General features: G+C 37.2%; 1 protein-coding gene across 1 annotated transcript in view; it reads right to left on the reverse strand.

The window, feature by feature from the left end:
* Positions 1-1,218: 1,218 nt before the first annotated feature.
* Positions 1,219-27,780, reverse strand: part of VSIG4 (V-set and immunoglobulin domain containing 4) — a 120,056-nt gene continuing 93,494 nt past the window's right edge. The window contains exon 8 of the mRNA XM_070502545.1: positions 1,219-2,434. Coding sequence (XP_070358646.1) covers positions 2,397-2,434 — 38 coding nt within the window. The 3' untranslated portion in view covers positions 1,219-2,396. The remainder of the gene's footprint in view (positions 2,435-27,780) is intronic.

Below are 27,780 nucleotides of genomic sequence, written 5' to 3' on the forward strand. Positions count from 1 at the left end.
AAAAAGTGCTTTCCTCATCTTTACAGATTGGTTTTGTATTGGGGCTCTCTTTCAATGTTTAGCCAGGCTGTTTACAACTCTGTCTTTGCCTTAACTTCCTGATTGCGTGGAGCCTGAAGGTCAGCCACAGATGAAAACTTAGGGGTTTCTCAGACTTTATCTGGCATACCTTCAACTCTGAACCTCCACATAGCCTTCTCAATTCCCCAATACACATGGAAGCTTTGAAAAGTTGTTATTTCCCCATGTACCTCTTTTCCCAACCTCTGGATTCCCTGGTTTTTTGGTCTGTCTATTGATTGTCTTGACTGTTGTTCCTTGTCCCAGGCTGCTTCAGCCAATGCTTACACCTTTCAATACTTTCAGAAAAATCCACCTGGGCATCTGCCCCAGCCCTGGACTATTCTGAGTCAGCAGAAACAAAGGTAAACCCTTGTTACCCTCCTCAGGGAACTGCCAGGCAAGTCAAAACTTACAACCACAATTGCTTGACAATAGGGTCCATATTGTTCTTTCTGCCCTTAGCAACCAGCATCAGGAGTGAGACTGACGTCATCATGACTGCTGCTGATCTGGGATGTGGGGGATGGTAGGTGGGCAATTAAAAATACCACAGCACTCTCTTATTGCAAAGAAAATGCTTCTTTCTTCACCAAGTCTTCTCCTAGTTGTTGTAGAGTTTTAACTAGATTCCAGAGTTCTGTAAAAGTTGATTCTGACTATTTTTTTTTATTTCCAACTCATTAGATTTTATGGAGGGATACAGACCTGGAGTGCTCTACTCTGCCATTTTCAGTGATGTCACGACCTCTATCTGCTTCATTTTTTGAAGAATAGTTTTGCTGAATATAAAATTATTGTGTAGGAGTCTTTTTTCTTTCAAAACTTTGAAACTGGAACCCCACTGCCTTCGAGTCCCTGTGGTTTCTGATGTGAAATAAACTGTTCAATTTATTGAAGATTCTTTCTACATGATAAATTGCTTCTCTCTTGCTGCTGTCAGGATTCTTTTTGTCTTTAGATAGTTTATTATGTGTCTAGATGTGGACCTGTTTGTGTGTATCATTTTTGGAGTATGTTGAGCTTTTTGGATATGTACATTTTTTTTTTATAAAATTTGGGATGTTTCCAGACAAGATTTATTCAAATATTCTTTCTGTGACTTTTTCTCTCTCTTTTCTGCTTCTGGAACTCCATTTGGAATATGTCAGTATTTTGATGTTGTCCCATGAGTCTTTGAGGCTCTGTTAATTGTTTTTCATTTACTTTTCTTTTTGTTCCTAAGACTGGACAATAATCTCATTAGTCTTTCTTCTGCCTGCTGAAATGTTATTGAGCCCATCTAGTGATAGTTTTCTTTCAGTTATTGTGCTTTTCAACTCTTAAATTTCTATCGGATATTTTTTGTAGCTTCTGTCTCTTTATTGACATTCTTTACTTGGTGAGATATTGTTCTCATAATTTCCTTTAGTTATTTATACATGGTTTCCTTTGATCTTTGAATTTATTGAAAATAGCTAATTTAAAGGTTTTTTTCTATTTAGTACAACATCTGGGATTCCTCAGAGTTTCTATTGATTTTATTTGCCCTATGTATAGGCCATAATGTCCTGTTTCTTTGTGTGTCTTGTAATTTTTTGTTGAAGACTGGATATTTTAGATAACATAATATGGCAATTCTGGAAATCAGATCTTGCCTCTCCAGATTTGTTTTTGGTGCTATTGTTGTGTATTTATTGAATTTCCTGAACTAATTCTGTAAAGTTTGTGTTTTCTATCATGTGTGACCACTGAATTCTGCTTACTTAGTTTAGTAGTCAGCTAATTATTGGACAGAGATTTTCTTGAATGCCTTGAACCACTAAGTCTCCCAGATTTTGTTAAGGGGACATTCAATGTTCTGGAAGTTTACAACTCTGCCTTAGCTTCACTTCTTCCTTGCTCAGAGACTGAAGTTCAGCCAGAAATGTGATTTTAGGTGTTTGGCACATCTTACTTTGGCAAATGCATAGCCCTGTACATGTACATGGCCTTAAAAATAAGCCTTATATATAGGAATATGTGGGAGCTGTTCAAAGCTCCCTGTGGACATCTCATTCCCTAGTTTTACCTTTTAAATGTTTTTGGCCGCCCTCTTGTTAACTCTAACTGATATTGATGCTTCCGGCAGTTGCAAAATCACTGCTGATTGTTTTCACATGCCCTATGGGCATCATAGGGCTTTCCTCATTTAGCAAGCTCTGAGCCAGTTCAAATAAAGACAAGTCTTGCAAATAAGTCTTTCCAGGGAGCTTCCAGAAGATCGAATGAGGATAATTCTCTGAAAACCAGCTGCTTCGGAAGATCTAAACCAGTTCTTCTCCCTCCAATGGCTGTCAGGCTGCTGATTTTCATGGCTACTGTGATTGTGAGGCTGTTTTAAGGTATTGTGGAGCTGTGGAAAGTGAGATGAGAATAGAACAAGTTAAAACACTAAAAACTTTGCTGTTCTTACTGAGATTCACCCATTTTTTCCTTGAATACACACTCCTTGGATTGTTGCAAGCTTTTGGTAAATTTTAAGAGCTATGACAAGTTGAATTTGACCATTTTGTTAGTGTTTTCATTGCTTTCATTGAGAAGCAGATTTTTGGAGGTCTTTCCTCTGCCATTCCAGTAGCACTTATCCAATGCCGCTAATTTTTGACATTTTTAAAAGATCATGTGAGTGAATGAAGTCTCTCTCTCTCTCTCTCTCTCTCACACACACACACACACACACACACTTTAATGATTAGGATGCTTGATGCCAAAGAATGAGAGGCATTGTGCAGGAATGAAGGAGCTCTCTTCTGGGGAGACAGTTCCTTGTTTTCTGAGTCCAGTTCACAGGTAAGGTCACTGACTTTGAAAGATGTCAAGTTTTTATCATGAACTCAGCTCTGAAATAGGGCCAGAGACTGTAATCAGCTGACACTGCCAGGAGGAGCTCCTGGGGGTGGGTAGGTGTGATAGCAGCCCTGATATCAGTTCCCCTACATTAAACCTAGCATATGTGGGGTAAAAACCACAGCACTCACTCCCTGCTTACTCCCTGGCTCCCTGACTCCAGAAACCACTATCCGCCATGGAGACAGATAGCCAAGGACAGCAACCTGGATTCCTTATCATCTCCTCCTCCTCCCTGCAAACAGTGTTCCAAGGCCAAACACAGGCTGGTGAGAAAGCTCCAACCAGCAAGGCCACAGACTACCCCCTCACTTCCCTACAAACAGAAATATTCCTTGCAAATTTTAAAACCCCTCACTTCCCATCTTTCAGGGAGACAAGATTAGATGAGACGAATTTGAGGACTCACTCTCATCTCCAAGCTGATATTGCCTAAAATAAAAACCCTTTCCTTTCCATAAGCCTGTAGTTCCAGTTCTTATTTGTCCCCCCTTGTGTGGCAGGTAGGGAACCTATGTTTATAGGCTCTAACAGGTGGATGTCTGGGAGCTAAAGAACTAAGATGGTACAGGAACTGTCAGCTGTAACCTTACCCATTGGCCAATTAGAGGGAATCTTAGTAAGGAGATTTTTAGATTTTACATTTTTAGGACCCTGGACTGGTTTCTTCTACATGCTTTAAACTAAACACACTTTTCTCATAGATGCCTAAAATCCTATCATTATCAAGTCATGCCTTTAGTATAAGCATTGCTGTCTCTCAATCTCGACTCCAAGCTGTTCTCCAAGCTGGCATGAAGGTAACATTTTTGTCACCGGGAAAAGCTCCTGAGACTGATCTGTTTTCTTTCCTTTGCCAGTGTTACAGATATACAAAATCCAAATTTTCAATTTATTTCAATTTCAATTTCCCCATTTCACCAGAAGCTAAGCTGGAGTCCAAGGCAGGAATGATCCTATGTTTGTCCCTAAGCCTTTCCCCAGCCTAATTCGCAGTAGACATTTCTCTTCTATAGAAAAAAATTCATGTTGAAAAAGAATATATCACAGCCAATGTTCATTGTGAAGGTCTCATATTTGGCTGATGTTCAATTTACAATGTAAATTGAGTCTCTTTACTAATAAGTCTGTCCATTTTCAGTCAGCTGGCACAATAGTAGTGCCGTGGCTATCTGGGTGTGTTACACAGATAATCCTAGAGATTCTAAGCAGGAAAGAAAGAGCCTTGAACAAAAACACAGAAATATTAAACATGTGTTCCTACCATAGGTGAATTGCTTTAGGATGTTGTTCCTTAGCACAGTAACCCTATAGAATTCCAAATTCTAATTCCTCAGAACAATCATGATTTTTAAAGATGTTTCATTGTTCTTATAAGCATACTTCATCCACTGGCATGAGACCTGATTTGGTTTTCAGAAAACAGTTACTGTAATGTTGATTGTAGTAAAGAGAAGAAGGAGGTGGATTAAAGCTATAGGTGTTGAGGTATTAAAAGCTGAGGGAGAGTTGATTCTGGTTCAGTCTGGAAACACTTCAAAGGAAAAGTTTCAACTGTACCTTAAGTTGAAAGCAATAATTTATTGATAACTGGTAGCTGTCATGTATTGAATATGTACTACATGCCAAGCATGATGCTACACTATCTTCTTTGGATTTTCAAAACTCTATGAGATAGGTACAATAATGATTCCATTTTACAGATGAAGATACTGAGGCTCAGAAAAGTTAAATGACCCGTGCTGATGTCTGCTAGTAATCAGCACATCCAAGACTAATCCAGCAGTCCAGATCCAGATCCTGTGCTCTTAACTACTGTACTACAATGTCTTTTACTTTATGGAAATATTTTACATACAGAAATTGGAAAACATCAAAGCCAGGTATGATATAGGATAATGCAATTCAATGCTCCATTAAACATTGGGAACTCTGGGGCCCAGAGAAGGGGTGAGGCTTGCACAAGTTTCCACAGCTGTTCTAGGTACGTGAAAAGTAGCTCAAAACAGTGGGGGAAGAAATAGTGAACCACACCTAGGAACAACTTTTGGTGTTTTTTTTTTTTTTAAGATTTTCCCTCAGCTAATATCTGTTGCCAATCTTCCTCCTTAATTAATTAATTAATTTTCTTCTCCCCTAGCCCCCCACTACATGGTTATATATTCTAGTTCTAGGTCCTTCTGGTTCTGCTATGTTGGGACTCCGCCTCAGCATGGCTTGAGGAGCCATGCTAGGTCCCTACCCAGGATTCAAACCATTGAAACCCTGGGCCACTGAAGCAGAATCTGCGAACATAACCACTCAGCCATCGGCCAGACCCAACTTTTGCTGTTTCCAATGTCAGTCTTGGAATTTATTAGCAACCAATATTTTTAATCGGATGGAGCATGAATTATAACACAAGGACTACTTCCCGGCAATCCTGGTTAGGTACTAGGTTGGGCTTAAGTCCTTTTAATATCTGACTGTCTGTTCACCCCCTAGAACCTAATATAAAATTTGCTGTGGGTAGTCTATGGCCTTCACATCATCTCTGTGGCCTTAGATGAACAACTGAGTTATTTTTGAGACTTGATTCAATTCTTTCATTGTTACAAACCCCTATTCCACTATTATTCTTGTGTTCCAGTCCATGATCTTGCTTAGAATAGGTGTTTTTTTCAAAGATCACCTTCCACTTTCACAGCCTCCTCCCCTCAAATTAATCAGTGAACAGAAAAGTTAACCTGCCAACTTGGAAAGGTTATTTCTCCCCGTGAGGTTCTACAGTCCAGCCAGCTAGCCAACTCAAGTAGCTAACACTTCTGGGAGAAGAGATAAATCCACTACCAGGCACCTAGTTCTGAGCAGTAGAACTAATCAGTTGAGCTAAAAATTTGGCTATCAGCAAGCTCGGGACTTGACTTGTAGAATGCTCCAATCCCCTCGGCCCTGGCTGTAGATACTGGTCACTCCTCCGTATTTTATTATTTGTTTGTTTGCTTTTAAGTAAACAAATAGATTCTATTTCTTGGGAGGCAGACATAATTCCCACTGGCTTCTGGCAGTCAGTGAACTTGGGCAGGATGATGCAATGGACTTGAGCAGTCCTCATACAAAATTACTCAGTCTTCCCTTGAATCCCACATTACCACTCAACCAAGATATTAGCAAAGGCAAATATGGAACTGATGGGAAAATTCTTCAAGGCTGAATTCATGACTCCCTGGCTTTTCTTTTTTTGACCACTCTGGCTGAAATCTGTTCAGATAGCTATTGGAAACATGAACATAAGCTTCCAGTAGGTAGACACCTGAGCATCTTACAGCACATACTTAGCCCAGAATAGGAGATAACATGGTTCTAGGTTCAGTTTGACTCAGTATAAAAATTTTTGACTATCCTAACAGGTGCTGAGATTGAAATTATCATTTTCTATTAGTTGGGAAAAAAGGGGAAGGAGTGTTGCCAAACACAACAAATCTCTATCTCTATATATTCAGAAAATTAAAAAAAATGTTATACTTACATACAGATATATAGAGGTAGAGATAGAAATACATCAATTTACACCAAATTATAGATAGTAATTACTTCTGGGGAATGGGGAAAGTGTGTTGAAGGGTCAGGGGAAGGTGACAGGAAGGCTCTTTAGCTTTCTATTTTATATTCTTCTTTATTGATTGATTTTTTTTCAAAATAAGCATATGCTATTTTTTTCATAAAAACAATGGAAATGAAAAGGAATGGGTTTAAACTAGTATGAGAACAAACTGTTTTCAAGCACATTAACATTTCAATGAATGCAATTGATGTATAAATTACAAAGTATCCTTATCTAGTCTCTAGTGTTCCTTAGGGATCAAATGCTAACTGTGGAGCTCTGTTAGCCTGGTTTACCTTATTCTTTGTTCTGGGAAATTATAACATGCTTTTTATTTATTTTAAAGTCAAAGGATGAATGCTTATTTTTCCCCAAATGAAAACTTTTCTTTTTCTGACGTTGAAAGGAATACATAGTCACTGAAAAAGATTCAGACAGAACCAAACACTATAAAGAAGAGAACGAAAATAATTCCACTGCCGTATCTCCATTTTGGTGTAATTTTTCTTGACATTTTTCAAGGCACAAGTACACTTTTATTTACGGGGGGGGGCAAAAATAGGATCATATTCAAGAAGTTATCCTATTTTTATTTTTCCTCAACATTTTTATTATGAAAGTTTGAAACAAAAATGGAAAGAAATAACAGCGAGCACTTACAAAACTTCTGCCTACATTCTACAATCGAAATTTTGCTGCATTTTTATTACTTATTTATCCATTTTTCCATCCATCAATCCATCTTATTTTTGATGCATTAAAAATAAGTTGCAGACGTCAGGACTGTTAACCCATATACACTTTAGCCTGCATATCATTAACTAAAGTGAATATTTATGATTTTCTTAATGTAAAATTTAGATATGATGAAATTCACAAGTCTGAAGTGTACAAATTCCTCAAGTTTGGACAAATGCACACATCTGTGTAACTAAAGCATCTATCATGATTCAAAATACCACCACAGAAATGCTGTTTCCCATCATCTTATGCCTTTTCCAAGTCAATCCCTTCCCCCTCCCCAAGAGGCAAGCACTGTTCTAGAATAGCACATAAACAGAATTGTGGATTATGAACTCTTTTGTGTCTGGCTTCTTTCACTCAGCATAATGTCTATGAGATTCACAAACAGTTCATTTTTTTATTGCTAAGTAGTATCCCATCGCATGAATATACCACAATTTGTTTATCCTTTTACCTGTTGATGGGCACTTGGACTGTTTCCAGGTTTACCTATTATGAATAGACTTACTATGAACAATCATATACAAGTCTTTTTGTGGACCATTTTCATTTATCTTGGGTTATGGTGTAAGTGTATGATTAATTTTATAAAAAAAGATGCCAGAATATTTTTCAAAGAAATTGTACCATTTTACATTCCCACCAACAATGTGTGAGAGTTCCTGCTATTCTACATTCTCATCAGCATTTGATGCCAATTTTTTTTTATTTCAGTAACTTGGACTATAACATTATATAGCTTTCAGATATACATTGTAATATATTTCAAATTCTGTGTAGATTACATCATGTTCACCACCCAAAAACTAACTATAGTCCATCCCCTCACATGTGAGCCTAATAACCACTTTTGCCCTCCCCCCTTCCCCCTTCCCCTATGGTAGCCACCAATCCAGTCTCCATTGCTATGTGTTTGTTTGTCATTGTTTTTATCTTCTATCTATGAGTGAGATCATACGGTATTGGACTTTCTCCCTCTGACTTATTTCACTTAGCATAAAACCGTCAAGGTCCATCCATGTTGTCACAAATGGCCAGATTTCATCATTTCTTATGGCTCAGTAGTATTCCACTGTGTATATATACCACATCTTCTTTATCCATTCATCCCTCAATGGGCACCTAGGTTGCTTCCAAGTCTTGGCTATTGTGAATAATGCTGCAGTGAACATAGGGGTGCATGTATCATTATGCATTTGTGTTTCCAAGTTCTTTGGATAAATACCCAACAGTGGGATAGCTGGATAATGTGGTAGATCTATTCTTAGTTTTCTGAGGATACCCCATACTGCTTTCCATAGTGGCTGCACCAGTTTGCACTCCCACCAGCATTGTACAAAATCAACTCAAAATGGATTAAAGACTTGAATGTAAGACCCAAAACCATGAAACATCTAGAAGAAAACATAAGCACTACGCTCTTTGACACCAGTCTTAGAAGCATATTTTCAAGTACCATGTCTGACCGGGCAAGGGAAACAATAGAAAAAATGAACAATTGGGACTACATCAAACTAAAATCCTTCTGCACAGCAAAGGAAACCATCATCAAAACAAAGAGACAGCCTAACAATTGGGAGAATATATTTGCAAGCCATATATCAGATAAGGGGCTAATATCCGAAATATGCAAATAATTCATACATCTCAACAACAAAAACCAAACACCACAATTAAAAAATGGGCAAAAGATCTGAACAGAGATTTCTCCAAAGAAGATATACAGATGGCCAATAGACATATGAAAAGGTGCTCAACATCATTAGCTATCAGGGAAATGCAAATCAAAACTACAATGAGATGTCACCTCACTCTGGTCAGAATGGCTATAATTAACAAGACAGGAAACAAGTGTTGGAGAGGATGTGGAGAGAAGGGAGCCCTGGTACACTGCTGGTGGGAGTGCCAGTTTTTTTTTAATTTTAGATTTTCTGGTGGGTGTGTATTTTGCACTTCCCTGATAACTAGTGCTTTTGAGTACATTTTCCTACGTGATATATTTTCCTTTGTGAAATGCCTGATCCATTTTTTTGCCCATTTTTCAATTGAATTATCTTATTATTGAGATATAACAGTTCTTAATATATTCTGGATACAAGTCCATACTCTTTTGCTATCACCCTCTTATCTCCCATCTCCCTTCCACAGCCCTAAGTAACTATTAATCTATAGATTTTCCTGTTCTTAATGTTTCATATGAATGGAATCGCATAATATGAGGTATGTTGTGACTGGCGTCTTTCACTCAATATAATGTTTTCATGATTCTTCCATTTTGTAGCATCTATCAGTACTTCATTTCTTTTTTATTGTCAAATAATATTCTATTGTATGGATATACCACATTTTATTTATCTACTCATCAGTTGATAGACATTTGGGTTGTTTCCACTTTTTCACAATCATGGATAACACTGCTATGAACATTCATATACAAGTTTTTGTATGGGCATGTGTCTTCATTTCTCTTGAGTGTCTACCCAGGAGTGAAATTGCTGGATCACATAGTAAATCTATGTTTAAGGAACTTCCAGACTATTCTGTAAAATGTCTTTACTATTTTATATCCACCGGTGAATAAGGGTTCTGATTTTTCCATATACCCAACACTTGTTATTATCTGATTTTTTTTATTTTAGCAATCTAAATGGGGGTAAAGTTGTATCTCATAGTTTTGATTTGCATTCCGCTGATGACTAATAATGTTGAGTCTTTTCATGGGCTTACTGGTCATTTGTAAATATTCCTTTGAGAAATATCCATTCAGATGCTCCGTTGTTTGTTTTTTTTAAATTGAGTTGTCTTTTCATCAATGAATTGTAAAAGTTCTTTATATATATATTCTGGGTACAAGTTCCATAGCAAGTTTGTGATTTGGAAAAATTTTCTTGCATTTCGTGGATTGTCTTTTCACTTTCTTGATGTGTCCATTGAAGCAAAGTAGTTTTTAATTTTGGTGAAGTTCAATTTATATAATTTTACTTTTGGTGTCTGTGCTTTTTGTGTTGTAGTTAAGAATTCTTTGCCAAATCGTAGATCACGTCATGAAAATTTTAAATTTTAGCTCTTACATTTTGGTTTTTGATCTATTTTGATTAATTAATGTATATGGTAAGATGTAAGGGTCCAATTTCATTTTTGTGCTTGTGGCTACTCAGTTGTGCATAGTGCTATTCAGCACCATTTGTTGAAAAGACTATTCATTCTCCATTGGATAGTATTGAAAGCCTTGTCAAAAATCAGTTGACCATGGTTGTATGGGTTTATTTCTGAATTCTTAATTCTATTACATTTATCTATATTGCATTGATATATTCTTGTGCTAGTACCACATTGTCTTGAATATTGTTGCTTTTCAGTATGTTTAATCATCAGGAAGTGTGAGTGCTTCTACTTTGTTCTTCTTTGTCAATATTTTTTTTTCTATTCCAGGTCCTTTGAAATTCCACATGATCTTTAGAATCACCTTGTCAATTTCTACAAAGTCAACTGGGATTCTGCTAGGGATTGCACTGAATCTGTAAATCGGTTTGGGGGACTATTGCCGTCTTAACAATGTTAAGTCTTCTGATCCATGAACATGGAATGTTTTTCCAATTATTTGGATCTTCTTTAATATTGTTCAACAATGTTTGTAGTTTTCAGGGGGTAATTTTGCACTTCTTTTGTCATGTTTATTCTTAAGTATTTTATTCGTTTTGATGCTATTATAAATGGTAATGTTTCCTTAATTTCATTTTTGGATTGTTCATTGCTCTAGTGTATAAAAGTACAATTTATTTTTGCATATTTAATCTTGCATCCTTCAAAGTTGCTTAACTTGTTTTATAGTTTGAATAGTTTTTAGTGTATTCCTTATGATTTTCTATATAAGATCATTTCATTTGTGAATAATGATAGTCTTACATCTTCTTTTCCAATCTTGATGAATTTTATTTATTTTTCTTTCCTAATGAGCCTGGCTAGATCCTCCAGTACAATGTTGAATAGAACAGGTGAAAGCAAACATTTTTGTCTTGTTCTTCATCTTCGGGGAAAAACTTTCTGTCTTTCATCATTTAAGTATGATGTTACCTGTGTGGTTTTTTTGTAGATGCCCCTTATCAGGTTGAGGAATTTCACTTCTATTCTAGTTTGCTGGGTATTAATGACATGCAAAAGTGCTGGATTTTGTCATTTGGTTTTACTACATCTATTGAGATGATTGTGTGATTGGTGTTTCTTAGTCTATGGATATATGTTACAATAATTGATTTTTGGATATCAAACCAACCTTTTATGCCTGGGACAAATCACACTTGGTTACAGTGTATAATTTTTTTATATGTTGCTGGATTTAGTTTGCTAGTATTTTGTTGAGGGTTTTTATATCCATATTCATAAGGGATATTGTCTTATAGTTTTATTTTCTTGTAATGGCTTTGTTTGATTTTGATGTCAGGGTAATACTGACCTCGTAAAATAAGTTGGGAAGTGGTCTCTCTTCTGTGGTTTTGGAATGTTTTGTAAAGAACTAGAATTAGCTCCTCTTTAAATTTTTGGCAGAATTCACTGATGAATCCACCTGGGCCTGGGTTTTTCTCTGTCAGTAGTTTTATTTTGTTTTTTAGTTTTTTGCAGAGGATTAGCCCTGAGCTAACTACTGCCAATCCTCCTCTTTTTGAGAGGAAGACTGGCCCTAAGCTAACATCCATGCCCATCTTCCTCTACTTTATACATGGGATGCCTACCACAGCATGGCTTTTGCCAAGCGGTGCCATGTCCGCAGCCAGGATCCTCACTGGTGAACTCCGGGCAGCCGAGAAGCAGAATGTGTGAACTTAACCGCAGCACCACCAAGCTGGCCCCAACTGTCAGTAGTTTTTGATTACTAATTCAATGTATTCACTTATATATACTCAAGTTGTCTATTACTTCTTAATTCAGTTTCGGTAGTATTTGTCTTTATAGGAATTTTTCCATTTCATCTATATTATCTAATTTACTGGCGTACAATTGTTCATAGTATTTCTTTATAATCCTTTTATTTCTATGAGGTTGGTCTTAATGGTCCCGTTTTTATTTCTAATTCTAGTAATTTGTGTCTTCTGTTTTTCTGGTTAATCTAGCTAAAGGTTTATCAATTTTGTTTATCCTTTCAAAGAACAAGCTTTTTATTTCATTTATTTTCTCTATTGTTTATCTATTCTCTATTTTATTACTTCTGCTCTAACATTTATTATTTCCTTCATTCTACCTGCTTTAGGTTTGGTTTGTTCTTCTTTTCCAGCATCTTATGGTAGAAGTTTAGGTAATTGACTTGAGATTTTTTTCTTTATTAATATGGGTATATTAGTCTGCTAGAGCTTCCATAACAGAATACCACAGACTGGGCAGCTTAAACAACAGACATTTATTTACTCACAGTTGTGGAAGTGAGATCAAGGTGCCGTCAGTGTTAGTGTCTGATGAGGCCTCTCCTCCTGGCTTGCAGATGGCCACCTTCTTGCTGTTCCTCAAATGGCCTTTCTTTTGTTTGCATGCAGAAAGAAAAGATCTCTGGTATCTCTTCCTCTTCTTTTAAGGACATCAGTACTATCAGCTTAGGGCCCCACCCTTATGACCTCATTTAACTTTAATTACCTTCCTAATGACCCTGTCTCCAAATACAGTCACATTGGAGATTAGGGCTTCAATGTATGTATTTTGGGTAGACATAATTCACTCCAGAAAAATAGGCATTTACAGTTATAAATTCCCCTCTAAGCACTTCTTTAGCTGGATCCAATAAATTTTGGTCTGTTGTGCCTTTATTTTCATTCATCTCAAAATATTTTCTGATTTACTTTTTTTGCTTTTGACTCACTGGTAGTAGGATTTATTTAGGAGTGTGTTGTTTAATTTCCACACATTTGTGAGTTTCCCCAGTTTTTTCCATTTTTTAATTTCTAATTTCATTCCATTGTGTTTAGAGAAGGTACTTTGTACTTTTTCTATTCTTTTAAATTTATTAAGGTTTGTTTTATGGCCTAGTATATGGTCTATCCTGGAGAATGTTGCATGTGCATATTAAGAAAAATGCAAATTCTTTTATTTTGAGGTGGATTTTTTTTACAGATGTCTGTTAGGTCTAGTTAGTTCAAAGTATTGTTTAAGTCCTCTATTTCCTTATTGGTCTTCTGTCTAGATATTCTATGCATTATTGAAAGTGAGATATTGGAGTCCTCAACTATTATTGGTAAATTCTCTCTTCTTTAATTTCTGTTATTTTTTGCTTCATGTATTTTGGTGTTCTGTTATTAGGTGCATATATATTTATAATTGTTTTATATTCCTGATGGATTGATCCTTTTACCATTACAAAATGCCTCTCTTTATCTCTGGTAACTGTTTTTATTTTAAAGTATGTTTTGTCTGATATCATTATAACTATTCCAGCTTATATGTGATTACTGTTTTCATATATTTTTTCCATTCTTTTACCTTCAATCTAGTTGTATCTTTGAATCTAAATTGTGTCTCTAGTAGAAAGCATACAATCGGATCTTGTTTTATATCCAGACTGACAACCTCTGCCTTTTGATTGGATTGCTTAAACATTTCACATTTAATATTATTGATGTAGTTGAATTTATGTCTGCCTTTTTACTTTTTGTTTTCTATATGTCTCATGTCTTTTTTATTGCTCTATTCTTCCTTTATCACTTTCTTTTGCATTAAATGAATACTTTCTAATGGAGCATTTTAATTTTGTAATGCTTTTTCACTCTATATATTTTTTAAGTTTATTTTTATGGTTGTTCTAGGGTGTACCATATACATATTAATTTATCAAAATCATCTTCAATTTATACTAGCTTAATTCCAGTGATGTATAGAAATGTTAGTCAGATATAGCTCTATTCTCTTTTCCTCATTCAGGGATCCATGCCCTGGACCACTGCTGCCAGGAGATGGGGGGAATGCTGTTCCCCTAGCTCCACTACCTCCCGAGGGTCCAGCCCACCTACCCTCAGCTGTATAGATGCCTGGATCTCTTATGCGTCCTGTTGTGCTGTGTAGGGAATCCTCTGTTTGGTCAATGGATGACCCATTGGTTGTAACTTAGAGGGGAGAGGCAAAGGGAATAACTCACTCTGCCATGATGCTGACATCACTGCAGTATACCTCATAATTTTATGTTGGAAACTGGACATTTTAAATAATGTACTGTAGTAAATCTGGATACTGATCTCCTCCCATCCAGGGTTTGTTACTTTTATTTGCTTGTTTACTTGTTTAGTGACTGGCTGGATTATTTAAGTGATATCTATCTCTCTCCTCCCCATGTAACAGTAAGCCTCTGATGTTGCTTCTCATCGAGGCACAGCTTTGGGTATGACAGTAACCCTGGAATGACTTTGGCTTTGGTGGTACTTTCCTCCTCTCTTTTTCTGACTACACTTAGCTGTTAAACTCCACTAATTACAGGCTAAATGCTCTATTGTTTTCAACAATGCTCTGGGGCATATGTTGCTTTATGCTAGTCCAGTCAAATTATGGCTCCTTTGAAAGAGAGGTTTCCGAGATCAGTGTTTGATATTTGTTCTAGCAAAACTCTGATCAAGGGCTCTAGAGCTGAGGCTGGGGACAATGTCATGCTTTTCTCTGAGTGACTCCCCAGCTCTAGGGGCTGAGCTCTCCATGATGGTGGTAGGCAGCAGCCTAAGGTCCCCTTAGCTTATTGTCTCTCTTGGCATGAAACCACTACCTCATGATCTGAGAAAAGGGCAATTGGGATTCCAGTATTCTCAGCATGCTGCATCCAAGGTAGATCCTCTAATTCTATGCGAGGGGGCTTGCTGGAAGAAACTCCCACTTTTTGACTGTACTCATCTGGGACTAGCTTCAGCAGCATATAGCTGAAGGCAGGATGAGAAACACTGATTTCTTGCTCCTCTCAGGAAGAAAGCCTTCTGACTGAGAGCTGCGGGAAGAGGGAGCCCTGTATTCTTAGCTACAGCAGTCTGGAGTATAGTTTCCACCTAGTTGAGCTGGAAGGGGAAAGGGAAAGAACAGTTTTAGTCAAAATACCACAGACTCTTGTCTTAGATAATTTTCATAGATTTTCTTGAAAAATGTTTCATTTTCTGTTTGTCCTTAGGACCATTTCCAGAGATTTTAAATGGTTGCCTTCTTATAATTTTCATCAGTTTCAATGGGGAGAAAATCTTTGGAGCTCCTCATGCTATCATGTTAGAAATTGATCTCTTCAAACTGCTATATATATATATTTTATATATATATATATTTTATATATATATATATTTTATATATATATATATTTTATATATATATATAACTGAATAAATATATAAAACTGAATAAAATGTCTTGTCATCTTTCCATGTGAATATAGATCTATATCAACATTTGTAATGGCTGTGTAGAACTAATTTTATGAATATTCCATCATTTTTATCCAATTACACACTGATGTGCATTTAGGCTTTTTTTTTTTAACTCCTTGCTATCAAAATTCACATTTCAATGAACATTCTGGTACACCTTCATGCATTTGTCTCATTATTTCCTTACGATAAACTCCCAGAAGAGAAATTGATGGGTCCAAATTGCATTTCCTTTTTCATATTATTATGTTAATTTATATTTTTTCCTGAGTTAGATTTATCTGGCTCTTTTGCTTGAGTCTAAACAGGCTCAGCTCCCCCGGCTGGTCACAAGCAACCTATCAAGAGTCCTTTCTAATAAATATTGCTCCCTCTAATATGCTTTCCTTGCTCCACCTCACAAAATTCATACCATCTTTCCTTAAAAATTTAGAGTGCCCATCCCACCCCCAGCTTGCGTGTGAGAGGAGTTCAAATCGTATAAAAATGAGTAAAAATTGATTTGAGACATTGGTTAAGAGTGTGAGATCTGGAGTTAGGTGGTGTAGAAACAAATTACACTTCAAATACGTATTAGCTACGTGCCATTGGGCAAGACACGTGGTGTTTTTGTGCTCTAATTTCTTCATCCAAAAAATAAAGATGATACCTACCTTATAAGCATGTTGAGAGGATTATATGGGCCAGTGCACATACATAGAGGGAATATTGTCTAACACATAATGAACATTCACCAATTGATACATTATTCATTATATTTTCTCTTAATGAATGACAGGAATGGATCATGTTAGGGGGTCTTATGTCCCAATCCTAAGGAGGTTTGAGAGAGACCCATTTCACCTGAAGCATTGTCTGAATTATGTTTTTGTTCTTGTTTTGATCTTGCTCAGGTGTCAGCAGGGTCTCTGAATGAAGTGAATTATGAAATCAGTGGCTTTAGGATCATTCTTGCTGGTTATTCATGGGAAAAGTCATGCTAAATTTTAAGCAAGTTTATGTGGAGCTTTGCACTTTTCTGTGAGTTTTCCAGCAAATAAATTTTTAATTAACATTTTGCTGTCAGTTTGGGTTCACTCTTACATAATATAACTCTTTTGACATTTTCATTTTATCATCAGCAACAGCAGCAGCAGTATGAAATAGGAAACACCATATTATTTCCTTATCTTTAGGCATACATAATATTATAGTCAAATTACCTGTTTATATACATTTCCCCTATTATACCTAGAGCTTCTCCAGGTTAAGGACCATAGCTTTTTCATCTTTGGGTTCCCAGAGACAGCATAGTGCTTAGCACACGGTAGATGCACCCTAAATGCTTGTTGTGCTGAATTGAACTAGGTTTAATGTTTTAATCACTTCTTTACCCATTGTTGCCAAGCCTCATTCAAAAAAACTCCTAATCTTCCTCCCTTCTTGGAGTCTTCAGTCTCTTTTCTTGCTCCTTTGGTCTCCAGTTAAAACTGCATTTCTCATAGCTATTGGATTATCAACCCCCTGATTTTGTTATTAAAAATTTCAAGCATACAGGGCCAGTCCAGTGGTATAGTGGTTAAGTTTGCATGCTCTGCTTTGGCTGCCCAGGGTTAGCCAGTTTGGATCCTGGGTGCGGACCTATGCACCGTTTATTAAGCCATGCTGTGACAGATGTCCCACATGCAAAATAGAGGAAGATTGGCACAAATGTTAGCTCAGGGCCAATCTTCTTCAGCAAAAAGAGGAGGATTGGTGGTAGGTGTTAGCTCAGGGCTATTAGCCTCAAAAAAAATTTCAAGCACACAAAGTTGAAATTATAAATAGAGATAAATTTTATAGTGAACACCTCTATGCCCTCTACCTAGATTATACCTTTAAAATTTTCTTATACTTGCTATATGAAATATTTATCCATCTATTCATCCCTCTATCCATCTGTCACTTTGCATATCAATCTTTTCAGCTCTCTTGTGGCTGATCAACTGCCTTGAAGTGCACATTTATATCTTGGAGTTGGGAAAGACTTTAGAAATTACCCCTTCCTCAGCTCATTGTACAGATGATGACACAGAGACCCAGAAATGGAAGGTCTCCCTTTGCTTAAGGTCACAGAGATAAAGGAAGAATGGAGATTGAAAACAAGGTCTCTTAATTATCAAGTTGGGTATTTTTTTCCCATCACATAACAAAGTTGCTGCTGCTGCTTTCCAATGGTATGCTCCAAATCTCTTTATTCAGCCATATTTTGGTCAACTGTATCAGACATGGCTTAAATGAGGAAATGAGTAACTGGATGCATGGACGCAAGTCCTGTAAGCTGGGAAGTGTGATTCAGGTTTTGGATAACATTCTTGAGCTCCAAAATCTCAGCAGGTTAGATTAGTAGGCTGAACCAAACAAAATAAAGTGTTTTAAAAGCAAAATAATTATTAATTATTAAATTAATACATGCTCATTATAAAACATTTTATAAATACTGAAAAATAATAAAAGTAAAGATTATCTCTTAGCCCAGTGTGATAGTCAGCTCAGGTTTCCATAATGCAATACCATTGACTGGGTGGCTTAAGCAACAGACATTTATTTCCCACAGTTCTGGAGGCTGAGAAGTCCAAGATCAAGATTCTGGCAGATTCAGTTCCTGATGAGAGCCCTCCTCTTGACTTGCCGTTGGCCACCTTCTCGCTGAATTTTCACATGATAAGGAGAGAGAGTCTGGTCTTTGTATAAGGAGAATAATCTCTTCATGAAGGGTTCACCCTCATGACATCATCTAAACATTTCCTTTAGACCAACAGTTTTATTGATAGATGAGGAGAGCAGAGTACCCTTCCCCACTGCAATGCTGGCAGTATCAGTCTCAGGCTTGGAGCATCCAGGTGTCCTGCAGCCCAAGAACTCATCTAAACTTAGTCACCTCCCAAAGGCCCCACCTCCAAATACCATCAAATTGGGAGTTAGGGCTTCAATATATCAATTTTGAGTGTACATAAACATTCAATCCATAATACCCATCATTCAGAGATAGTTGTCATTAATGTTTTGGGGCATATACTTTAATAGAAATGTCTATGCAATTATTACATATATACACATTTATGTACATATTTGTTCATAAAATTGAGATCAAATTGTGCATATTGTCTTGTAATGTACTTTTAATATTTAACAATATAAACTTTTTTATGTCCTTAAGGAATTTATATATGGTTTGATGGTCATATTTGAATTAAAATTTTTTGTTTATTTATTTATTGGAAGACTTGCCAAATTTTACTCTATTAAGTCATCACTGAGCTAAGAATAGAATAGGAGCATTGATATCATTGCTAATCAAGTTGTGACAGGTTACATATGTGTGGCCTTATTTTGTCAAATTATTTATTTTTATTTAAGTGATCTTCTCTTATTGAGTATTTAGGCTCTTCCCAGTTGTTCAGTATTATAAAAATACAATATATACACATACATACATATATTTCTTGTATGAGTCTGATTATTTTGTTAGGATAAATTTTTAGAAGTAGAATTGTTGGCTAAGTATGCACTTTTAAAAGTTTTCTCTGTTTGCTATTTATTGCCAAATTACCTTCCAAACTGTTTGCACTAAATTTCCTCCTACGGAATATTTGTTTTCTTGTACCCACCAAAATACTGGGTTTTAACATTTAAAAATTCTATGCCAATTTAGTAGTCCCCAAATGATATATCACTTTAATTTGCTTTGCTTGGGTTACTAACATTTCTTGAGTTCTTTAACAAGGTGAAGCTCAGTACAGATAAATATCAAGATCTGCACTCAGGTAATAAAACTCAACTGAAGGACAACTGGAGATATGACTTTAAAGTAGTCTATGTGGAAACTTCCTGGAGGTTTTAGTTGACAGTAAATTCAACATAAGTCAACAGCGTGATATGGTTGCCAATAAGCCTAATTTAAACTTAGGGAAATTAATAAAGTCTAGTGTCATGAACAAGGGAGACAATGATCCAACTTTACATATCTTTGATTAGTCTACAACCAAGACACAGCTTACACCAGCTGCGGGCCCCAACCATTAATAGTGGCCCAGACAGACTAATGTATATCCAGAAGAAAGTGAGCAGTCTGAAGAAAGAAGAGGAAATGGACCCTATGAAGAGTGATTTAATGAGCCTGGGGAAATGAAGACTTAAGGGGATGTGGCCTCTTTCTTCAGAGCTTTGAACAGCCATGTGGGAGAGAGAATAAGCACATTCTGATTGGTCAAGAAGGGCAGAGTACAAGGTAAATGCCACAGAAAGAACAATTTCAGTTCAACACAAAGAATATCTTTTTAAAAGAAATCTTGGAAAGTTCTGCCTGGAGTAACAGTGGGTTTCCCATCATCAGAGGTATTCAATCAGTGGCTGGATGACTTTTTGGCAGGGCTTTTCTGGAGAGGCTCAAGCATATGACAGAGGCTTGCACTATATGCCTTTAACCTCCATCTCAGTCCTGAGGTTTTAGTTCTGTGTGGATGCTACTTCTTCTAATCACCTTAACCAGAGACAATCAGTTTTGTGGGTATAAAGTGAAGCCTTGTAGAGCAGTCCTTCTCAAATTTAAAGTGCATTTGCAATACTTGGAAGCCTTGTTAAAAAGTAGATTCAGGGGCTGGCCCCGTGGCCGAGTGGTTAAGTTCGCGCGCTCCGCTGCAGGTGTCCCAGTGTTTCGTTGGTTCGAATCCTGGGCGCGGACATGGCACTGCTCGTCAGACCACACTGAGGCAGCGTCCCACATACCACAACTAGAAGAACCCACAACGAGAAATATACAACTATGTACTGGGGGGCTTTGGGGAGAAAAAGGAAAAAATAAAATCTTAAAAAAAAAAAGTAGATTCAGATTCAGTAGGTCTGGGATGGGGCCTGAGATTCTGTATTTCCATCAAATTCCAAGTGAGGCCAATGCTACTGATTTAGGTCCGCACTTTGAGTAGCAAGTTGTTAGTGTGAAATCTCAACTGGGATGATATAGCCACCAAACGGGTGAAAATTGGCTTTTGGGAGGTCATGGGGAGGGGAGGATCTTAGCTATTACACTGGTTTGTGGCCTTCCAAAGGGTCACAGTGTATGAACAGATATATAGTAAAACTGTAATAATAATATTTCATGGATGGGACGATTTAGAAAATAAATGTTTGAAAAGGTTCTTTGGGAGAAAAATAATTTTTAAAAAAGATTTAGAAAAACTATATTAGAGGGTCTAGAGCAATGACTTTCAACTTTGAGTCTACATTGGAATCATTTGGGAAGCTTTAAATATTTTGACTACCTAGAGTATACCCTTAGAGATTCCAGTTTAATTGGGCTAGAGTGTGACCTGGATGTTGGTTTTTATTAAAGCTCTCTAGATGTTGGTAATGTACAGTCAAGGTTGAGAACTACTGGTCTAGAGAGAAGACAAGAGGATAAGATACAGAGATGAGAGGAAAGGTATGGAAGGCATGAGGTTGAGGTGGGGGTGAGGCATAGGTTACTGGAAAAATGGAAGACACTTCAGCACCTCTATCATATTCAACAAGTACTATTTAAGGCTAAGAGCCATGGGAAGAATGTGTCAGAATATCTCTATCCTGTTATTTGGAAAGAAAATATCAAAACAATGAGCCAAGGCTGAAAGAGGGCAAGAAAGCTGCATGGAGTGACAATTAAAAGGGTGGAGTCTGCAATTAGGCTGATGCAGAAGCTGGGGAATTCTACAGAACAATTGTCCAGTCTCTTAAACAAGTCAGTGGTGTGATTTAAAAAGGAGGGTGTGTATGTGTGATGGGGCTGGCCCCATGGCCAAGAGGTTAAGTTTGTGCGCTCCGCTGCAGGCAGCCCAGTGTTTCATTGGTTCGAATCCTGGGTGCGGACATGGCACTGCTCATCAAACCACGCTGAGCCAGCATCCCACATACCACAACTAGAAGGACCCACAACGAAGAATATACAACTATGTACCGGGGGGGCTTTGGGGAGAAAAAGGAAAAAGTAAAATCTTTAAAAAAAAAAAAAGGAGGGTGTGAAATGGCATGATTTTGTCTTCTTTATGGCTGAGTAGTATTCCATTGTACATATATACCACATCTTCTTTATCTGTAGTCAGACAGAGAAAAACAAACACTGTATAATTTCACTCATATGTGGAAGATAAACATATAGATAAAGATAACAGATTGGTGTTTACCAGAGGGGAAGGAGGGTGCGGGGAGGGCAAAAGGGGTAAAGGAGCACATATATATGGTTACGGATGGCAGCTAGACTATTGGTGGTGAACACAATGCAGTCTATACAGAAACTGAAATATAATAATGTACACCTGAAATTTACACAATGTTATAAACCAATGTGACCCTGATAAAGTAAAGTGTGAAAAAAAAAAGGAGGAGGGTGAGAATTAAGAGATATTTGAGAGATCTAACAACCAAATGCAATGTGTGGACTTTAATTAGATCCTGGTTCAAATAAAACTCCAAATGTAATAGATATTTGGGGGAACAATTTGGGAAATATTAACATGGATTGTATAATGAATGATATTAAAAATTATAGTTAACTTTGCTAGGTGTATAATGACATTGTGCATAGGTAGAAAAATGTCCTAATTTGGTTGAGATGTATACTAAAAGGGATGGAATGTCATTATGCCTATAATTTACTTAAACATAATTTACCAAGAAAGGTGAAGCAAGCATGGAAAAATATTAATAACTGCTAAATCTGGGTGAGGAGTATATGGGACTTAGTCTTTTTTCTATTTTTTAATTTAAAAAAATCATCACAAAATATTTTTCAGAGGAGTATGATCTTTGGAGCCAGCTGCCTCAGTTCAAAGACAAGCTTTGCCAGCTTTTTAGTTCTGTGAACTTGGGAAAGTCATTTCATCTTTCTGTGCCTCATTTTTATCATCTTTCAAATGGAGATTACCTGAGGAAGACTAATGAGTTGCTACATGATAAGTGCTCAGAGTGGTGTCTAGCACATAGCAAGTACTCAGTAGGGTTCCATGTCAGCTCTTCTCACTCAACAGAATGGAGAACTTGGGTTGGAGAACTCAGGATAACCAAATTAAAGAGGCTTTAGGAACATGCCCTGATACAAAGCTGTGTGCACAAGTGTATGCCTTAATGTAACCCCTAGGGTGAGACAAGATATTCAATCAAAGCTATATTCACTGTGTGCTGGGTTCTGGGAGGAATGCAGGGATGAAAAAGCTCAGGCCTCTGCTTTCCTGCAGTTCTCAGTCCGGCCAGCAGAGGGAGAGGTCAAGAAAGGAGCACATTACTGTAATAAATGCATGGGATTAAGAGGTAGTGGGGGATAAAACTGCAAAAATGAGCTGGGATCAGATTCTAGAGGGAGCATTTCTTTGTAATGTTAAGCCTGAAATTATTAGCCCTTTGAGTATCAACTTCCCAGTCTCACTAGGGGGTGAACCATTCTTCCTGTGCCTCTTCCACCCTGGGGAATGATTTTGCATTCTGCAGAGGCACCTTTGAGTCCTCAGAAGCACGGATTCAGCATGCACAGGGTGTCATCTGTTTGTGGTCTATCTGCTACTGCCAGAATTTCAGTCAGTCTAATGCTTATATTGTGACCTCGAATACAGTTAAATTCCTAAAGACGAGTGAGACTCCTCAAAAGGAACCCATGCCTTTTTTAGAAGTATAGTAAGAAGTTTTCTCTTTCTGGAATCATGAATCATTTCTTCCTGATGCAAATGTCTTCTCCATCTTTGGGGATGGGATGGTTTGATAGAATCCCCAAAAGTCAAGTGATTTGCTTCAGATCATGTAGGTAGACAATTTAGTCAAAGATGACAGAATTATAGGCACATAATGGGAGGTGACGTTGAAGATCTGTTGGTTCAATCCTCACCACCACACCCATCTAAAACCTTGAATAACTTCTACTGAAACCCTTACAAATGGTTTTCTAGTCTTTGCTGCATACTTCTGGTGACAGAGATCTTGTTCCTTTCTGAGACAGCCCATCCCATCTCTGAACAACTCTACCATTAGACATTTGTTTATTCTAAGTTGAAATCTATCTCCCTGTGGCTTCCACCCACAGGCCCTAGCTTTATCACCTGGTGCCGTCCAGAACCCATCTTCTCCCTCCTCCCATGATACTTCTTTAAATATCTAAAGGCAGAGAATATGTCCCCCTAATCCTGTTCTCCAGACTAAATAGTGTCAGTTCCTTCAATAATTCCTCATGGTCCTTATTAGAAGCCCCTTCCCTGAGACTGTTCACCTTCTTTTGGACATACTCCAATTTGTCCATGTCACTGTAAAATCTCTTCACACTGAATCCTCTCACACTAAAAGCTCTGTGGCTACCAATATTTAGTTTGGTGGGAAGAGCCTTGAAAGTCAGGAATTATATCTTAGGTCTGTCACTTCTTCACTGGGTGATTTCAGGTGGGCCACTTGTCCTCTCTATGCCTCAGCTTCCCCGATTATACAAAGAGCGATAGACTCTATGACTTGTGCATAGTCTCCCAGCTAGAAAATGCCATGGCTCTGTTTAAGACAAAAAAGTAGACTCAGATGTAGAATGAAGGCCTGGCTTTATTGTAGGAGTGCCTGGGCCAAATAGCTTTTCTCTTGTGCTCCAGCGAATCCCCTTAGCATTGAGTTATCCACACATGGAAAACATTGGCCTGTAACTGTTTCTCACACCTTACTCAGAGACCTGGAATCCCATCCTGGCAGCTTAAAAGCCAGGTGGTGGTTGAAAAACCACAGTCCAAACTCCAACATAGAAAGCCAAGAAAACCTGGTGCAGTGAGGATGAGGGCCTTCTTGGCCCTTTCAAAGGAGGAAAGATTTACAGGCATGGATGGGGACTCAAACTGCAGACTGCTGCAGCTCAAGAAGCTTTTTGATGGGGACTTAGACCCAGCCCCAGAGCCTCACCAACATGTCCTTTACATATTAAAATGTCTAGACATCCAACCTCCAGACTCTACCTTTTTGGAGGATCAGTTCTATTCCCACCTCCTTCTATGTCAACTCCTGCTAAGGTATAATGGCTGCATATGAATGGAGACCTGGGAAGCCCCATTTGGCAGAATGTTTTTACCTGACATTGTATAAAAATACCCTCTTCAGTCTTCTGGTACAAACAAGATGGCATAGATCAGACCAGATGACATTCTCTCTACTTTTTCCTGCTAAGGACAACTACAAACCTTGGAAATAATGCCAGGAGAACTCTTAAATGTGGTCAGAAAAGACTAACTGATTTGCAACACTAGGCCTGGAGAAACAGCACAGTGGCAGGATGTCGTACACTCATAAATTTGACAGCTTAAAACAAATAGACCAATTCTTTGAAAGCCACAAACTACTGAAACTCAATCAAGATGAAATAGAAAGTCCGGATAGTTATATGGTCATTAAAGAAATAGATTAAAAATCTCCGGAAAAATAAATTACCAAGCCCAGATTGTTTCACTCAAGAATTCTACCAAATATTTACAATAGAATTAATGCCAACTCATACTTCCAAACTCAGTTTCTGAAGTCAGCACTACCTTGATGCAAAAACCAGACAAAGACTATATTTAAAAAAGAGAAAACTATAGACAAATATATCACATGAGCTTACACACAAAAATTGTCAATACAATATTAGCAAATCAAATCCAACAACATATAAAAATTATATATAGTGGACTATTGGAATTTCTAACCTTTACAGTAAAGCAAGGAAAAGAAATGAAAAGCATGCAGGCTTCAAAGGAAAAACTAATGCTTTCTTAGTTTCAGACGACACAATTGTCCATATAGAAAATCCTAAGAGATCTACCCAAAAAACCCCCAAAACCTACAACTAATAAGTGAGTTTATCAAAGTCACAGGATACAAGATTTCTACACAAAAAGAAATCATATTTCTGTATACTAACAATGACTATGCAGAAACCAACATTAAAAACACATTTACAATTGTTGCAAAGAAAATGAGATATATATATAAACTTAAAATGTGTAGGATCTGTATGCTGAAAATTACAAAATGCTGATAAATCAAAGAAGACCTAAATAAATGGAGAGACATGCAGATCTTCTTTGACTTACAGTGGGGTAATGTCTTGATAAATTCATTGTAAGTTGGAAATATCATAAGTCAAAAATGCATTTAGTACACTTAACCTACTGAACATCATAGCTTAACCTAGCCTACATTGAACAAGCTCAGAACAATTACATTAGCTGACAGTTGGGAAAAATCATCTAACACAAAGCCTATTTTATAATAAAGTATTGAATACCTCATGTAGTTTATTGAATACTGTACTGAAAGTGAGAAACAGAATGGTTGTATGGGTACATAATGTTTGTCAGCGTATCAGTTGGTTACCGTCATGATTGGTTGGCTGACTGGGAGCTGTGGCTTGCTGTTGTCCCAGTGCACATAAAAGTTATGTTTACACTATACTGTAATCAATTGTGTGCAACACATCACGAGAGAGTACAAGTCTACCTTGTTTTACTGTATTTTACTTTATTTTGCTTTGCAGATATTGCATTTCTTTTCTTTTCTTTTCTTTTTTTTTTTACAAATAGAAGGTTAGTGGCAACCCTGCATTGAGCGAGTCTATTGGCACCATTTTTCCAACAGCATTTGCTCACTTCATATCTCCGTGTCATAGTTTGGTAATTCTCACAAAATTTCAAACTTTTAAATTATTATTATATTTGTTATGGCGATCTGTGATCAGTGATCTTTCATGTTACTATTGTAATTGTTTTCGGGCACCATGAACCATGCCCATATGACAGTGAACTTATTCAATAAATGTGTGTGTGTTCTGACTGCACCACCAACCAGCCGTTCCTGTCTCTCTCCCTTACTTCGGGCCTCCCTATTCCCTGAGACACAGCAATATTGAAATTAGGCCAATTAATAACCATACAATGGCCTCTAAGTGTTCAAGTGAAAGGAAGAGTCACACATTTCTCACTTTGAATCAAAAGCTAGAAATGATTAAGCTTAGTGATAAAGGCATGTCAAAAGCCAAGGTAGGCCAAAAGTAAGGCCTCTTGTGCCAAACAGCCAAGTTGCGAATGCAAAGGAAATGTTCTTGAAAGAAATTAAAAGTGCTACTGCGTGAACACATGAATGATAATAAAGAAAAACAGCCTTATTGCTGGTGTGGAGAAAGTTTTAGTGGTCTGGATAGAAGATCAAACCAGCCACAACATTCCTTAAGGCAAAACCTAATCGAGAGCAAGGCTCTAACTCTATTCAATTCTGTGAAGACTGAAAGAGGTGAGGAAACTTCAAAAAAAGAGTTTGAAACTATTAGAGGTTTATTCATGAGGTTTAAAGAAAGAAGTAGTGTCCATAACATAAAAGCACAAGGTGAAGAAGCAAGTGCTGATGTAGAAGCTGCAGCAAGTTATCCAGAAGATCTAGCTAACATAATGAAGGTGGCTACACTGAACAATAGATTTTCAATGTACACAAAACAGCCTTATATTAGAAGAAGATGCCATCAAGGACTTTCATAACTACAGAGAAGAAATCAATGCCTGGCTTCAAACCTTCAAAGGATAGACTGACTCTCTTATTAGAGTCTATTGCAGATGGTGTCTTTAAAATGAAGGCAATGCTCATGTGCATTCTGAAAATCTTAGAGCCCTTAAGAATTATGCTAAATCTACTCTGCCTGTGCTCTATAAATGGAACAATAAAGCCTGGATGACAGCACATCTGTTTACAATATGGTTTACCGAATATTTTAAACCCACTTTGAGACCTACTTCTCAGAAAAAAAAATTCCCCTCAAAATATTACTGCTCATTGACAATGCACCTGGTTACCCAAAAGCTCTGATAGAGATGTACGAGATTAATGTTGTTTTCACACCTGCTAACACAGCATCCTTTCTGCATACCATGGATCAAGGAATAATTCGAACTTTCAAATCTTATTATTTAAGAAATACATTTTATAAGACTATAGCTTCCACAGATAGTGATTCCTCTGATGGGTCTGGACGAAGTAAATTGAAAAGCTTTTGGAAAGGATTCACCATTCTAGAGGCTATTAAGAACAATTGTGATTTATGGGAAGAGGTCAAAATATCATCATTAACAGGAGTTTGGAAGAAGTTGATACCAACCCTCATGGATGACTTTGAGGAGTTCATGA

The sequence above is a fragment of the Equus asinus genome, chromosome X (genome assembly GCF_041296235.1).
Source record: "Equus asinus isolate D_3611 breed Donkey chromosome X, EquAss-T2T_v2, whole genome shotgun sequence".
In the NCBI taxonomy this organism is placed as follows: Eukaryota; Metazoa; Chordata; class Mammalia; order Perissodactyla; family Equidae; genus Equus; species Equus asinus.